The sequence below is a fragment of the Pogona vitticeps genome, chromosome 3 (genome assembly GCF_051106095.1).
Source record: "Pogona vitticeps strain Pit_001003342236 chromosome 3, PviZW2.1, whole genome shotgun sequence".
In the NCBI taxonomy this organism is placed as follows: domain Eukaryota; kingdom Metazoa; phylum Chordata; class Lepidosauria; order Squamata; family Agamidae; genus Pogona; species Pogona vitticeps.
The window spans coordinates 11,524,725-11,542,067 of NC_135785.1; the positions used below are offsets into that span (position 1 = coordinate 11,524,725).

Consider the following 17,343-nt stretch of genomic DNA (forward strand, 5'->3'; position numbering starts at 1 on the left):
CAGTTATAACATCTAAAGTAGTTAGTTGCCATTAATGTTACAGCAGAAAAGTAACTTATGTTCTTTTTTCTGAAAAGCAACTTATTTACTTTTGGTTACTTTTTAAATGCCAGGATTTTACAAGCCACTGGCCGATGGTACAAAACTTAGTCCTCTCTTGCTACCACATTCTCACCTCAACACCAACAATAGAGCATGGGGTAGTACTTGAACCTTGTGATATTCCTCCTCCACCATTTAGTAATTATCAAAATACAGTAAGTAAAACAGCTACAGTTACACCACAAAAGAAGAGGTGTAACTGTCTCTTTTTTAAGTTTTCAATTTCTTCACAATCATAATGTAACATAGTTCTGCTTTAGTTACTGGGAAGGGATTAATTGCAAGTAACTACCCGTATTTTTCGCTCCATAAGACGCACCTTTCCATAAGACGCACCAATTTTTTAGGAGAAGAAAACAGGAAAATATAATCTGTTTTCTTCGCTCCATAAGATGCACAGACTTTCCACCCCCCTGTTTTATGGGAAAAAAGTGTGTCTTATGGTGCAAAAAATACGGTATTTATTTAATCCAGGGATGTGGTGGTGCTGTGGGCTAAACCACAGAAGCCTGGGCTGCAGGGCCAGAGGACCAGCTGTCATAAGATCGAATCCACACAACGGAGTGAGCTCCCGTCGCTTTGTCCCAGCTCCTCACCAACCTAGCAGTTCGAAAGCATGCAAATGCGAGTAGATAAATAGTACCAACTCGGTGGGAAGGTAAAACAGCGTTCCCTAGTCACGCTGACCACGTGGCAATGGAAACTGTCTTCGGACAAGCGCTGACTCTACGGCTTGAAAATGGGATGAGCACCGCCCCCTAGAGTCAGACACAATTGGACTGAAAATGTCAAGGGGAACCTTTACCTTTTTATTTATTTAATAATTTACACTTAGGCGCTTTGAAGCACTGTATTTTCCATGCACAATCCACAAAAGAAATGTAGATTGTAAGCAAACCTTTATGAAGTTAATATTGAGTAAGCTTCTTAACATTCCATGCTCACAATGGCTGCCAGGGATTAGTTCCAGTTGCCTTGGAAACCTGGCCTGGTTCCTGAGCTGCCCAAGATGCTAGAAGTCCCAGACTCCCACAGCCACCATTGGACTACATTCTGATTGATTAATTGATTTAAATATTTTCATCCCGCCTTTCTCCTTGAAAAGGACCCAAGGAGGCTTACAACAATGAAAGACAATATTTAAAGTTCAAAAAAAGGAGTATACAATGGTGTTACCATTGTTAAAAGACAATATTTAAAACTATGAACAATGAATCAGAAGGCATCTTACATTATTAATAGGCAAATATTAAGGCAAAAGATCAGTAAGTATACATTTTTTAAAAATGTCACTCTCAGAAATTGTAACACAGAAAAATAGAAGACACAAGTTGTACTAAAAATCCAATCAAAGCACTAATGCATAACAATATATCAAGAAATCACACACAGGTAGATGGTTTACTGAGGGAAGGCTTGCCTGAAGAGAAAGTTCTTCGACTGCTTGCAGAAGGACAGTGAAGATGGGGGTCAGTCAGGCCTCCAGTGGGAGGGAGTTCCAAAGTCTGGGAGCAGCCACAGAAAAGGCCCTCTCCTGTGTCCCCCCTCAGATGCACCTGTGAAGGTGGTGGAACTGAGAGAAAGGCCTCTCTTGATGATCTTAACACCGGGCCCTTCTGGAAATTATAGTCTCCAAAAACTAACTTCTGCAAGCTCGGGGTCTAATCTATGTCATACCTTTAATACTTTTTAAAGCTTCTCTTCCTGCAGTTGAGATTTGTCGGTCTAGTACAAATCCCAGCATTGTGTTAAATTTAATGCCTTTTCTTGTATATACGCACACTGTTTTTCCTTCTCCTTCCTCCAATGAAAGCAAAATCTACTTTGCTAACATTTTGTAATTTTTTTTCTTGCTCTCAAACCTACCAGGGCTGAAGTTATTCAGCATCTCCCACAGCCTTAACGCCTGGATAAGCCATATAAACAGCAGGTTAAGAACAGATTAACACTGGCTGTCACACACAACGGCACTGTCCACAAATAGAACATTAGATTTAATTCTTAGGATTTAAACTATGGATGGACTAGAAAAGAAATACCCTCTTCAGAAATGCTAGCTGAAGGTTTAAAGAGCTATACACGGCTAATTCTAGAGAATAAGGCAGCCTTTCTCAAACTGCTGCCCTCCAGATAGGCTGGATTATAACTCTCATAATCCCCAATCTCAATGTTCTGATAAAGCTGCACTCATAGCTCAGCCCATCTGGAGTTGACAAAGAGTTCTAAAAAAGAAAAAAAAATGTATTTCTGCGGTTAGGACACTTGCCTTGGTGGCCTGTTGTACAAGCCAAGGGTATGCCTCTCCCTGAAATTATGGGATGAGTCACCCCTCCCACTTTGTTAGAATGTGCCTATGCCACATTATAAATGTCTGAATAAAAAGCAGACTCAATTCCTTGGCCACGTCAAGTGACTTGTCCCCAAATCTCATTCGTTTTCCATCTGTGAAATGGCTTTTGGAGCAGAAAACAAGAGTTTTAAGTTAACAATGGTATGTTTTGGAGTTAATGCCTAATTTCTCCCTTGCTCGTATGTCCATTGGCCAAATACTTTTATCCTCACTGTTTTGCATTTTGGGAAATTAGCAACTGGTCTCACTCACTGTGGCAGCCATTTTGTGAGGATGGTAGCCATTCTCAAGGGGACTATGTGGTCCCGGGGGGGGGGGGGGGCTGGCACATTTTAAGGGAGCCACAGACTTGAAACAGTTCTTCACATACCACCGTATAAGGTTCATTATGCAACTTACACAGTCCTGATTCTGTCTATATTTCTTTCCCGTAGTGTTTATGATCATGCCCCACCCCCCAAAAAGGTTGACACCTTCTGATATTAAATCTCAAACCCTCAGTTGAGGATTTGTGTACATACAACCAATATGTGTTATTTTTCTCCAAAACGTTTACTCCCTGATTGCTTGGAATCAATTTAATTTATTGAGCATTGTTTATTGTCCTTTATTATTTCCATTTTCTTAGCATTTCGGTTTTCTTTGTAAACTCAGTGCTTTGATCACAGAAACCTTCATGATGGGGTGCCATAATGTGGAAGCACATTAATAAGGAGCAAAATTTGTTCCTGGTCCTAGTTCATTTCTAGAGGGAAGGACTGTCAGAAATTGTCCTTAGTGGGCCTGGCTAGCGGCAAGATCCTGCTTTTCTTGAACAGTTCAGAAATTCTTCAACTTTCCTATAGCTTTTCTATACTTCACTACTTTTGCAGTTGCCTTAGAGGACTCTGTCAAAGATGAGCAGGGAAAGATAAGCTGTGAATATGCTTTTCCACATGAAAAGGTCCCCTTGGTAACTCCTTTCAAGATAAATGTATTTCTGATTGTGTGAAATTCGGAGGCGAGGTGAAAGGGGAGAGGAAAGTGGGTGGAAATACATTCAGTAAACCCTGTCTCTGAATAAAACTGTTGTTTAAGTTCACTCTGCTTCTATTGTATGGAAAGCGAGGATGCTGCTTGTTCACAAAACAACATATTCCTGCTCAGAGCAACCAGGCCCATCTCAATTTTGCTGCATAAGAATTCGAGATGTAAACATGCTTGATGAATTCTTCGTCCTTGCTCATTTAGGCAGTCTTGACTGAGGATGTAATAACAATTGACAAATTTTCTCATCCTTGACAAAAAAAAAAAAAAAAAACCCAAAAAGGATATCCTGCCATATGATATCCTGCGGAAAAAATTGTTAGCGGTGAGATTTTTATTCATTCATGAGCATGAGAAGTCTGTCACCTTTTGTCATCACTCCACATTAATAAAAATGTATTTTGTCAACTATTTTGAAACAAGTGTTTACCACGTATTTTAGGTAAAATACAGGAGTTTTTTTGCAATTTACAAAAATTTTAAAAATCCACAAAATCACTCATGATCTTCCCCAGTTGGAAAAAAGTGTGTACAATTTTTGTTCTCTTCTTCAAGAGCAAAGTGGCTTTATCTCTTCTTTAGAGAGGACCCTGTTGAAAAGAATCTGATGACAACTTAGTGTAGAGAAGCCTTTGGGCAAGATGCCCCTATTTTTGAGATTCAGCTCATGCATTGTCCAGGTAGTGTGTGTACATGCATGTACTGCAGTAATATAAGCAGGATATTGCAACTTTCAATGGGGTGTTTTGACCTGACAACCTTATAAATGTTACTTGTTAAACTGATGACTGCTCCCAGAATTCCACAGCCAATGTGGCCACTGGAATATGGAATTCCATAGGGTAACCTTTCCCAGCCTAATACAGTACTGCCCATATCTCTTGCTCTCCAGATGTATTAGAATGCAGTTTCCATCACTTTATCTGTAAAGAACTTTTTGTTAGCCCAGAGATGTCTGAGCCCATCCAAAGCTAAGCACCCAAAGCCCCAAGTCTCCTGGCAGCTGCTATCCCTTCCATGGGATTAGCGTGCTCAGTAGCCCCTTGCCTCAGATGTAAAACTAGCCCTGTTGGAAAGCACACTCTTAACTCTGTAGGTGAGCAAGACATCAAAACTGGTTTTAGGACCAGCTCTTCCCACACCTTAATTTATTTAAAGATTTTTTTACCGTCTTTCTCCTTAAAAAAGGACCCAATGTGCCTAACATAATTTTTAAAAAAGACAACACCGAAAGCTAAAAACAGTAAGTTATTCAGATATTTTAAAAGAATCAAATAAGCATGTTAAAAATACTAGATTAAAAAATTGATTTAAAAGCAACAAAAACATAAATCACAAAAATACAAAGCGTCCCATTGTTAGAAACTAATCCTGGCCAGTTGCTAAGGTTAAGCCTAACTGAACAGAAAACTTTTTGCCTGCTTGCGAAAGGTCAGCAAAGATGGGGCTAGCCTGAGTTAAAGAATCTGGGAGCAGTGACAGAGAAGGCCCTCTCCTGTGTGTTCACCAAACACACCTATGAGGGTGGTAGGACCAAGAGAAATAATAATAATAATAATAATAATAATAATAATAATAATAATAATAATAATAATAATAATAATAATAATAATAATAACAACAACAACAACAACAACAACAACAACAACAACAACAACAACTTTATTTATTTATTTATTTATTTATTTATTTATTTATTTATTTATTTATTTATTTATTTATTTATTTATTTATTTAGCACTCTATACCGGAATGCATTCCAATAGTCAAAAACAGTTAAAATAACATAATTACAGTGTACAGTACAGTGGTAAAACATACAGTGAGCATACAGATTGTATTTGTTTGCAGTGTGGAAGGGATTGTCACTCTTGAATTGGTCTTCTCAGCCACACTAGACGCTGTTCCAAGTCCTCTATTCAGAGCACGTTACCATAGTCTGCCTAGCTGTAGGACCTTACATTTCTCCCTGTTGAAATTCATCTTGTTAGTTTTGGCCCAGGACTCTTAATCTTTCAAGGTCACTTTGAATTTCCCCCCCATGTCCTCTGGGGAATTAGCAACCCCTTCCAATTTGGTATCCTCTGCAAAAGTAATCAGCATGCTCTCTATTCCTTCATCCAGCACAGGGCCCAGAACAGAACCCTGAGGCACCCCACTCCAGGATGAAGAGAAGCCATTGGTGAGCACCCTTTGGCTTCGGTCAGTCAACCAATTACAAATCCACTAAACAGTAGCACTGTCTAGCCCACATTTTACTAGCTTTTTGCAAGACTATCATGGGGAACTTTGTCAGAGGCCTTACTGAAATCAAGATATGCTACATCCACAGCGTTTCCTTCATCTATCAAGCCTGTAACTCTGTCAAAAAAATAGATCAGATTAGTCTGGCATGACTTGTTTTTGAGAAACCCGTGTTGATTTTAGTGATGACAGCATTGCTTTCTAAGTAGTAAGTTATCCACCTTGGTACAAGGGACTAGTAAGAAAGGCCTCTCCTGATGATCTCAACACCTGGGAGTGCTCATAAAGAGATATGAAGTTTTTGAGATAGCTTTGACCCAAGCCCTTCAAAGCTTTATAGCTTAAAGCCAGCACTTTGAGTCCATAAATGGATTGACAGCCAGTGGAGCTGCTGTAGCAGGGAGCGTCTGTGATCTCTGTAACTGGCACCAATTAACAATCCAGCTGCAATATTTTGGACCCACTAAAGTTTCTGAACAGTTTCCAAAGACAGCTCCATATAGAGTGTGGTACAGTAATCCAGCCGGGATGTAAATACAAGGCATGTGTCACCATGGCCAGATTGTCATCTCCAGGAGTGGCGTGCTAGTTTTAACTGTGTAAATGCAGTCCTGTCCACTGCCAAAACCTGGGAATCCAGGCTCAGAGACAAATCCAGGAATTAAACATGCAATTTGGGGGGCTAGGGCTACAGGTCCTATTCTGCTTTCACAAAAGGATCACTGACCTGCAGTAGAAAGTGAAGTTCTTCTGAGCATAAAACTGACCAACATAATAACAGGCTACCATCCAGAGACACAAGACTCATTTTGGTTTTGAACTGATCTATTTTTTTATACTTTAATCTTCAGCAACAGTGATGACACCCAGAACCAATCACGGGCCAGTTTCCTCAGAACTTCTGGAATATGTGGAAGTTGAGTCATGGCAACTGGACTTCTTGTTAGGTTGAAACGTTTCACTGCTCATCCAAGTAACTTCTTCTGATGACTGAGAATCTTCACAGATATCTTTCTGGAATATGAGTGATATTGCAGATACTCCACCCCCCCCCCCAAGAAAGCAGCTGAAGCTAATTGGCAATTAAATTCTTTTGCTAGGCTGTTCAAACTGACCTTGGTCAGCTTCAATTCACAACAATATAGGTGGGAACTCCTAATTCTCCTCCTGGTACAATTCACTATCTAGGCCTCAACCAAGACAGAAACAATTTGATTTTTAAAAACTACTTCATACTATCTACTTGGAGAGCAGCAGGACAGGAAAGCTATGCTATAGTCCGTAGTCCATTTTGATGTATATAAGCTTTGCAGAACAAGTGAGATACGGTACATATATGGGAACTTAATTTAACCTTCTCCTTCCGACTTTAGGGCTTCCTTTTCTTTATATCTCTGTAACACTCTTCCTAGCTGCTGGCTTGGGCCGAGAAATTTACAGTCAGTAGCCAGCTGAAACAAAATGGATTTTACTAAATGTAATCACAATATGCAAATTGGCTCAGTTAGCAAGATTTGTGTGGGTGACTGGATTTGATTTTGTTTATGTTTCTCATTTATTTTTTGTCTCATTTTGGCATGCCATTTCCCCCTTTTTCCTACAAGTATATTCACTCCTGCTTACAGCATACCATCCCTGTTTGCTCATGTGAAGCTGGGTAATAGCTGTGCAAAACCTCTGGAATGCCTGAATGGTAGTTCAGTACTCTTTTAAAATCTGCAGTGAATTTGCATGACCTCCACAAGCAAATGGGATTCAGTGCTTTGCTGAAAATCCCAGTTAGTACTACGTTGAAGAAGAAGAAGAAGAAGAAGAAGAGAGAACAATGACTGATAGTCCACTGGAAACCAGCAGTGTTCTCAGTGGGCAGATGTCACTCTTCCATTATTGGTGGAACAAGAGGTTCAAAGACGTGGAATTTTTTTCCAGCATTTTCAAGCTGGCAAGAACACAAAACACAAAAAGAACATTCTGTGATGCAGAAGAAAGTGAGAACAGTCACTGAAACAATCTCAAATAGATTTAATTCATATAATGCGGGCTTACTAAATAAGCAATCTGAGTTAGACAATGAGCAATGTATTTTTTTAAAAAATTTAAATACAGAATTTTTAAAATGCTGGCCTTGTTAGGTAGGAATACAGGATTTTCTGTGTCCCAAAGAACCCTGGATTTCCTCAGTAGATTATTAGAAGTTCCTGAAGAAGTGCAAATCTTTCGTGATAGACAGATTGAACAGTAATACTGATCTTCTCTTGCAATGGGCGGCTATGAAATTGTGCATGTTCTAGAAGGAAAGTATTACGTATTTCTATCCTGGCTTAAAATATAGAGTGGTCGCAAGACCAGATAGGCGGGATATAAATAGAATAAATTAAATAAAATAAAATAATATATATATATATATATACACAGCCAGGCTTAAGTTGCCTGTTCCTTGGGCACAATTTTTGGATCTGGTGCCCTTAATTCAGTATCATCTCCAATTTACTAGGCAGCCAGGGTTTTTTTCCCTTCCTAACAAGAAAGCACTTTTTAATGGACCACGGTGGGAGGTTCAGTTTCAGCTACCTGCTTTCTCTTGACCAAAATTGATTTTGTTGGATGCGAACAATGTTTTCTGAACAAACCTCTTTTTGCAGAAAGACTCACAGCATGTGCAGGATGCAGCCACTAGGATGAGTTAATGGGGAATCTTTCTGATGACATATGAGTACTTGAAGAGAAGCTGGTCTGACAATGACTGTCACTCAGTTTAACCTCCCACGCAATAGATGATTATGCCCTGAACTGCAGAGAAGGTTTCTGCGTTTACTCTTAACTGCATAGGATGTGCTATCACTGGGTTTGTCGTCCTTACTGCAGAGTCTCCTAATTAGCTACCGTTTGTCAGAGGGATTTTCAGTGTACTATAATCCAATTTGGAAATGGAAGCAGTATCACTTACATTCCAAGAAAGCAAAGCTCTAAAGGAGCTTCCTGGCAAGTGTAATTGCTGATACAACCGGAGCACAAGATAAATATAGTCAGGAAAGAAAAACTGAAGGCCGCTCTCAACATTAATACCTTTTTTTTAAAAAAACTGTGTCTAGTGAATGAATTGCTAGCTCATCTATTTCAATTGCTTACATGTTTCTGGACCATGTTTCTTCTGGATTTGATGTACAGCAGGCTTGTGTTCGATGCCTTGGAAAATACTTGGTGCTGATTTCTCTCTATTTGTTTCGGTGAGTGAGATATTTTGGATACAGGTACTTGTGATGGAATAGGTCTAACTAAAAAGGATTCAGTGGTTCTCAGTAGAGAGAGTAGGCTGTCATCTGGGCAGTGTTTTGAAAGCAGAATGGCATTTGACAGTTCCTATTTCCTGTGCATTGCTATGGCTCAGTCTGTAATTAAATCTGTAACATGCTATTGAAAAAAACCACATACTGCTTCTCTGTTTATCTTGCTTTCACTTACTTTCTGCCCTTTATCCTTCCACTGTTTTAGATTATAGGCCACCCAAGGCAGGCATATCTCTTATGATCTATATACTGCCATAAGCAAAAATGGTGGTCGATTGAAAAATGATGATGATGATATTATACTTCTAACCGAGCCCCTAAATAGTCCAAAAAGCTGTGGAATTATTCACGTCATTTTAAGTTCTCTGGGCCAGGATTGTGGCAAAGTGTTATACAAATCTAGCATTGATCTAGTGGACAGTGGGGTTTCTGCTCCTTTCTTCCTCTTTGCATCCTATTTGCCCAAATCTGGAGCAGATTTTGAGGGCCCTGCCCAAGGTTAAAGGGTGATAAAAAGGAATTGCCATCTCCCCCATTCTGCTAATTGCATGAAATCCTTTCTGGCTTTCAAACTTTTTTTTGCCTACTCTCTAAAAATGGAAGCAGTTAAAAAATCTTGATTACAGAAATATAACTTTTGGGTTGCATACTGCATACATGAAAAAAATGATGTCTTTGTTGAAGCGAAGAATATCTCAAAACCAGAATTGTCCTGTGGAATCTACAGAGTTCTCATCATTATTTTGTAAAACCTGAGGCTTTTCCTTATTGTCATGGAAGTTCTTTTCTTATTCTTTCCCTTTCCCTTTCTCATTTTGTATTGCTAGATTAGAAGTATATCTTCCCTTAGGATCTGACAAAATAGTACATGGCTTTCTTGAACAAAAGAATGAATGCTAGCTTTCTGATCATCAGGGTGCTTTATTATGTGGTGTTTTAATACTGTGGCTTTATCATCCTGATTTAATTACGATGCCAGAATCACCAGAGACTTCAGTATACCAGAGGTTTTATCTGATAAGCTAAGATCAGGAGGTGAAAGCATAAGGGTGACAGCTTTGTGGGAGTAACAAGGTAAATAGAAATGGTAACATTGCTTTTAATTGGCTTATAGTAATGGGAAATGCTCAGGAGGTATGGTGCCTAAACAATTGTGTTTTGGAATGGCATCCTTCAGTCTCGAGAGACCATGGTAACGTGCTCTGTATGGAGGACTTGGAGAGTGTACTCTCCAGAGCATGAACCCTGGGTAAAATAATATGGGGGATAGGCTGTTACCCAAGCAGCAAATCCCCCCTCTCCACGTTACTGAAATAGTCCAATGGAAAGGCAAGAGGCAATGCAACTGGTTCCAGCGATGTCGCAGGAGTTGCCAGAATGGCACAAACTGCCTCTGGGATTCCGGCTCCGGATTTTGCCTCAAGGTTAACTCCTGGAGCCTTTTCCATCAGTGGATATGGCCGCCAGGCAGTGGAGGTTTGAAATCAGAGTTTTCCTTCTCCTAGATGGGCTGCCTTCCAAGGATGACGAGCCCCACCTACTCGGCAAACAGTTGTGTAACTGAATAGAAACAGTCCTACTACAGTGGTGCCTCCACTTATAAACTTAATCCGTTATGGAAGATGATCGTACCCCGAAATGGTCGTACGTCGAAGCACCATTTCCCATAGGAATGCACTGAAATGCAATTAATCGGTTCTGGCCGAAGGAAAAAAATCACACACAAAAAAGCACTGCAAGGCCATCAGAAACACAATTAATTCATTCTGGCCGAAGTGGGGGGGGGGGAAGCAAACAGATCGTGCAAGGCTCTTCAGAAATGCAAAAAAGCAAAGCAGAAAGCAAACAAACCATGCAAGACCCATCGGAAATGGGAGGGGGGAACAAAAAAGCAAGCAAACTCCCCAAGACCCATCACAGCATAGAAACATAATCCCACCACCCAGCCCAAACCCTACCCAGAACAGTTTTTTAAAAACAGCACCTTACCTTAACAGGCAGTCTGAAGCCTCATCTGATCGCACTCACTCTAGCCGTTGGGGCGAAAGAGCTACAAAGAAGCAGCCTCTTTGCCTACCAACAGTTCGCAATTTGAATTCCCTGCCTCTTTTTTCCCTGCCTCTGTTTTTTTGGTTGTAATTCGAAGCTCCAGCCGCAAGTCAAAGTAAAATTTTGCAGCCGGAGCTGGTCGTAACTTGAAATGGTTCTATGTCTGGACATTCCTAATTTGAGGCACCACTGTATTAAGCAACTGAGTCAGATGGTTGGGAAGAGACATGGAATAGTTGGCTATGCTTCCCATAAACCAGGTTGCAATTTTCCGCTGTGGTGGAGGACACTACTAGCGTTGAAGCAAGATTCTTCTGTAAATGTGGTAATTTTCTCTGCAAATGTAGAGGAGAGCACACTTGTCTTTTTCCTCAGTCAGCAAAACACTTGCAACCTCACTTCACTTAGTGGATCAGTTCCTGTACTCCGTTCTAGTGATGGAATTGCTTCACAGTGGTACAGGCTTCATGGGGAGCAGATATAGCTCAGTGGAATATGCATGCTCCATAGAAGACCATAGATTTTATTATGCTGAAAGGTAGCCAGATTCAATGCTTTGTATTTCCAAATTGGGCTAAAAAGACCTGGGCCTGAAACCCTGAAGAGCTGTTGTTGGTCACCGCAGACAGCAGTGAGCTACATGGGCCAGTGGTTTCACTTAGTATTAGTTCATTTATTAGATTCCTGTACAGGAATGTCTAAGCCAGTGATGGCGAACCTATGGCACACGTGCCACAGCTGGCATGCGAAGCCCTTTCTTCTGGCACGTGACAAGCCTTTGAAGTGGCTGCAGCTGGGATTCCCCCTTTCTCTTCCTGTTCTGGGTCCTTTAACTTCCTGTCCATCCCCATGATTCCCCCTTTAACTTCCTGTCTGTCCCCATGATTCCCCCTTTAACTTCCTGTCTGTCCCCATGATTCCCCCTGAAACTGCCACTTTCTGTTCCAGTTCTGGTCTTCTGGGCGGCACGGCAGCCACTGGTTTCTTCCCCACCCGCTCATTTTGGGTACCCGAGCCAAAAAAGGTTTGCCTCCACTGGTCTAGGCTATTCCCAGGCCAGCTCTACTCTCCCCATTTATTGTCTAGTGGCCACATGAATAGAACCCCTCCCATCTCATTGGTGGAAGCATGGAATGAGAAGGGGATGTATTAACAGTGCTTCATTTAGAAAGCATTTATTTGCCATGACGGACATGTGTGGGTATATAGAAAAGGACGCTAGAGGTTAGAAAGTCAAGAATTCAAATTGTTTGAAGGAATGCGAAGTGGGAGATGGCAGGAGCATGTTCCCATCTCTTAGAATGCACTTTTTTTGTGTGTGGCTTGTATTGTGTGTGTGAGGTTGTTCTGGGAGTTATCATCCAAAATGTAATTCCAAGTAACTCTAGACCAGTGATTGAAATTTAAGGCATTTGGAAAAACTGTGGTAGTGGCAGCTAGTATGGAAAAAGTATAAGCAGCATTTGGAAGATACGAATTATTTTTTTAAAAGCCTTCACCCTTCTGCAATGCTGAATTATTAAAAAAGCATATTTTTGCAGCATTGTATGCAAAATAAGCTGGAAAATGTCTGTTAAAGCTGGGAGTGGATTCTCTCGCTGCACCTGGGAAGCTTCTTTTTTAAAAAAAAGTGAAGCATGAAGCATATCGAAAGAGCATAGTTATCCTTTTAATTCATCATGTCACTCAGAGTGATGAGCGTGCACTAGAAGCTGAATTCATTCTCATGTCCTGCTCTCTTGAAGGACCGATTTTTACAAAGCCCCTGGATCTTGCCAGCTTCTTCGTATCACTGTCATTCATCACAAAATACCTGACAGATGTTTTGTTTTGTTTTTTAAAGATTCGTGTGGAATGATGGTATTTTTTTTTTCCGTTTTGTTTTGGGATGTTTTTCCCCTCTCAGAAAGCATTTAATTTTTCTTGTCAATGTAAAATATAGAATGGACTTACAGCATTGGGCAGTAGTTCTCCCTAATGCAAATGTTTAGGTTATGTATAAGCCAAATTGATTTCCACAGTATTAAACAATTTACTTGTCATTGTAGATTTAAGATCCTGAACGGTTTTGTGAAACCGTGTAATTTTGATTTTAATTTGGTTTTTAAAAAAAAAAGAGAGAGAGAGAGAAAGCAACCATAAAAATGTTTTGGAACATCTAGGGAGTGGTTGTCGAAGGCCATAATTAATCTCACCTGCAGCCTTTTGAAAATAGCTCTTCTTACAGCTAAGGTATAGCTTGTTTGCTCTGTGGAACAGTGCTGGGAAGTGGGAAATGCTATTTTGTACAGTTGAAGAAAAAATAATATTTCCTAGCTTGTGATAGATAATATGGGTAAAGCTACAGTTGGCTAAGAAAATCTTCACATGCAAGAGTGCAGATCTATGCTGGCTTGGGGATTCTAGGAGCTCTGAAATTACAGTTCTGTCAATATTTAAAATTTTGTGCTTAATAAGAATTTAAAAGGATCATGGGGGGGCAGTGAAAAAAAGCCATAAAAGTGCAGTTTAGTTTAGCACTACAGCTTGGAACATAACACTTTCAAGTGTATGCAAAACAATTGACCACAGGTCAGGATTATAGAATATAGAAACAATTTTTGTCAGCTGAATGTTTACTATCTTTCATTCAAATAGTGTCATCTTCTGTAAAAGTATAAATATATAAACCGTGGGAAATTTGACAGTATATGATGTAGTGGTTAAATTGCAGTACTGCAGCCAAAACTCTGCTCACCACCCGGGTTAAGTCTCAGGTAGCTGGCTCAAGGTTCACTCAGCCTTACATCCTTCTGAGGTTGGTAAATTGAATACCCAGCTTGCAGCCTGCATAATTAAATAGTAAACCTATGCTTTCTGTTTTTTTTTAAACCGAAGTATAAAAACTGAAGGTACAATATTCCCAAAGTAGTCAGATATATTACAATATTATATATTAAAAATATTAAATGCTGTGAAAATAATTTTGTCAACCTTAGGAAACAGAACAGGATCTAAGTCAATTGAGATTTGTATTAAATTATAACGTGTAGTAATTTCATATAGTTGGGAAACCAAAGTTAGCAAAGAAAATTGTTTAGAGTTCTAAAAGGTTATAAAAGTAGTTAAAAATCAGATAGTTTGATGCCTAGCATGTTTCACTGGATGAGAGGAAACCCTACTAGGGGGGGTAAGATTTCCCCCCCCCATCAATGTGATTACCATATATAACCTGCTTATGCTTTAAATTTATTCTTCATTCATTTTGTTTTAACATTTAATAGATGTAACAATAGAGGATTTATAACTGATTTGCTTTTCTTAGAAAGTTTTTTCACATAGTGAATATTTTTGATACATAGAACATTTTTGTAACATTAGTTGTAGTCTTACAAGCATAATATTCAAGCTTGTTAGGATCTGTAGATCTTACAGTATTACTTATCCCAGAACACCTATATACTCATATATCCATGTTAGTTTTTGAGTTTAAGTTCATCAGATTAAGTGCTTTAAGCTTTTTATTAGTTGCTTGCTTTCAAACATTTATTCAGAAAAATCCATATATTCTCTTAGATATGCTTGCTTATGCTTACTCAATAAAATGAAGAAATAGTAAGAACATTTGATCTTCTCTACTTCAGGCTGAGAAATAAGAAATAAATATCTAGAAAAGAAGAAAAGATTGTAAAGAAAGATACATCACTCTGGGTCACATTCGGATTATTTTTTAAAAACTTGATGCCAGCTATGTAAGAATACATACTTTTGATCTTTCCCCATGGCTCCTTGGAGAGTCAAGCAAGCTATCTGGGTTCTGACAGTCTGAAGCTGTTGTTGTGGTCTGTGGGAATTGTGGTCTGATTCTCAGAGTTATAAGCCTAAAGATGTAATGTTTTCAGACTCTAGAACTGTTCAGGCTACACAGATTCTTCCTGGTGCTACCTGGACAGGGTAAAAGCTGAGGCTTCCAGGTAATACATTTACACACATGTAAACATACACCCCAAAACAAAGAACAAAAGAGGGAACTGGTTGCTATTAATTTACATCTGCTGATATTTACAGTTGCAAAATTATATATTGTGCAACTGATGAATATAATGAGCATTAATTACTATCAACAGATTGGAAACCGTTCAACCTGGAAACAGGTGGTGCATCGTGGCCTCTCCCAATTTGAAGAGACCCTTGTTCAGGAGCCTGAGGTGAAGAGGCAGTCCCAACAGCAGCAAAATCAGGGATCTGGACAGGGGACAGACTGTATTTGTCTTCAATGTGGAAGGGATTATCACTCTCGAATTGGCCTTCTCAGCCACACTAGACGCTGTTCCAAGTCCTCTATTCAGAGCACGTTACCATAGTCTCCTGAGACTGAAGGATGCCTACACACAATTATTATTAAGTGCCTGCTAGGTCCCCTTCACGGATTACAGCCTTGTCATGGTGAAGGGGCTTGAGTAATTCAGAGAAGCTATGGGCTATGCCGTGCAGGGACACCCAAGATAGTGTGTCATAGTGGAGAGTTTTGACTAGACGCGATCCACCTGGAGCAGGAACTGGCAAGCCACTCCAGCATCTTTGCTAAGAAAACTCCATGGACAGAAACAAATGGCTAAAAGATATGATGCTGGCAGATGACCCCCTCAGGTCGGAAGGCATCCAACATGCTGCTGAGGAAGAGTGGAGGACAAGGACAAGTAGCCCCAGAGCTAATGAAGTGCTTGGGCCAAAGCCGTAAGGACGCTCTTGGAAGTGAAAGGAAAGTCCGATGCTGCAAAGAAAAATGCTGCATAGAAACCTGGAATGTAAGATCTATGAACCTTGGTAAGCTGGATGTGGTCAAACAGGAGATGACAAGACTAAGCATTGACATCCTGGGCACCAGTGAACTAAAATGGACGGAAATGGGCAAATTCAATTCACATGATAATCATATCTACTATTATGGGCAAGAATCCCGTAGAAGAAATGGAGTAGCCCTGATAGTCATCAAAAGAGTGGGAAAAGCTATAATGGGATACCATCTCAAAAATGATAGAATGATTTCAATACAAATCCAAGGTAGACCTTTCAAAATCACAGTAATTCAAGTTTATGCACCAACCACCAATGCTGAAGAGGCTGAAATGGACAAATTCTATGAAGACTTACAACACCTTCTAGAAGTGACACCAACGAAAGACGTTCTTCTCATTATAGGGGATTGGAATGCTAAAGCAGGGAGTCAAGAGATAAAAGGAACAACAGGTATGTTTGGCTTGGAGTTCAAAACGAAGCAGGGCAAAGGCTAATAGAGTTTTGTCAAGAGAACAAGCTGGGCTAGTTAGGTATAATCAAAACCAAATCCCTTATGAATATACAGTGGAAGTGAACAACAGATTTAAGGAACTAGATTTGGTGGACAGAGTGCCTGAAGAACTTTGGATAGAGGCTTGTAACATTGTCCAGGAGGCAGCAACAAAAACCATCCCAAAGAAAAGGAAATGCAAGAAAATAAAGTGGCTGTCCAACGAGGCCTTACAAATAGCAGAGAAGAGAAGGGAAACAAAATGCAAGGAAGATAGGGAAAGTTACAGAATATTGAATGCAGACTTCCAAAGAATAGCAAGGAGAGACAAGACCCCGCCCTCTACCAGGGACTCATTTTGCAGAAACTGAGATTGCCTCTGTCTTGTCTTCTCAGGCTAATAGGATCCATACTTCCGTCCCCCTACCACCTCAATAAGCAAATGCGTTCCTCCCCCATTTCTGATGGGTCATGGGGGTTTGTTGCTTTTTGGAGTTTTTCCCCATTTCTGATGGGTCTTGGGGGGGTTGTTGGTTCTTTTTTGCCCCCATTTCCGATGGGCCTTGGGGGGTTTGGTTGCTTTTTGGGGGTTTTCCCCCATTTCCGATGGGGGTTGGGTGTTTTTTTTTTGCTTTCCCTCCATTTCCGATGGGTCCTGCATGCTTCCATTGCTTTTTCTTTTGTTTTCTTTGCATTTCTGACCTGCCCGCTTTGTTCTCTGTGCATTTCTGATCTGCTCCCTTTGTTTTCTGTGCATTTCCAGTGGGTCTTGCATGCTTGATTACTTTTCTTTTCCCCCCCTTCGGCCAGAAGGGATTAATCACATTTCCAATTAGTCTTGCAGTTATATGTATATATATAACACACACATTTTTTCCTTCGGCCAGAACGGATTAATTGCCTTTCAGTGCATTCCTATAGGACATGGTACTTTGACTTACAACCATTTTGAGTTACATCCATCTTCTGGAATGGATTATGGTTGTAAGTCAAGGCACCCCTGTAGGTTGTTGTAC

The 17,343-nt window shown here is 40.1% G+C and overlaps 1 protein-coding gene across 5 annotated transcripts in view; it reads left to right on the top strand.

The window, feature by feature from the left end:
• The window catches only part of PEX5L (peroxisomal biogenesis factor 5 like), a 193,995-nt gene that overhangs the window by 91,410 nt on the left and 85,242 nt on the right, over positions 1-17,343 (top strand). The window contains exon 1 of one of the 5 annotated variants that reach the window (XM_072996234.2): positions 8,788-8,949. The exons of the other annotated variants lie outside the window; for them this stretch is intronic. Within the exon in view, the coding sequence (XP_072852335.2) occupies positions 8,905-8,949 (45 nt within the window). The 5' untranslated portion in view covers positions 8,788-8,904. Of the gene's footprint in view, positions 1-8,787; positions 8,950-17,343 lie in introns of those variants that run through there. 5 annotated transcript variants of the gene reach the window in all.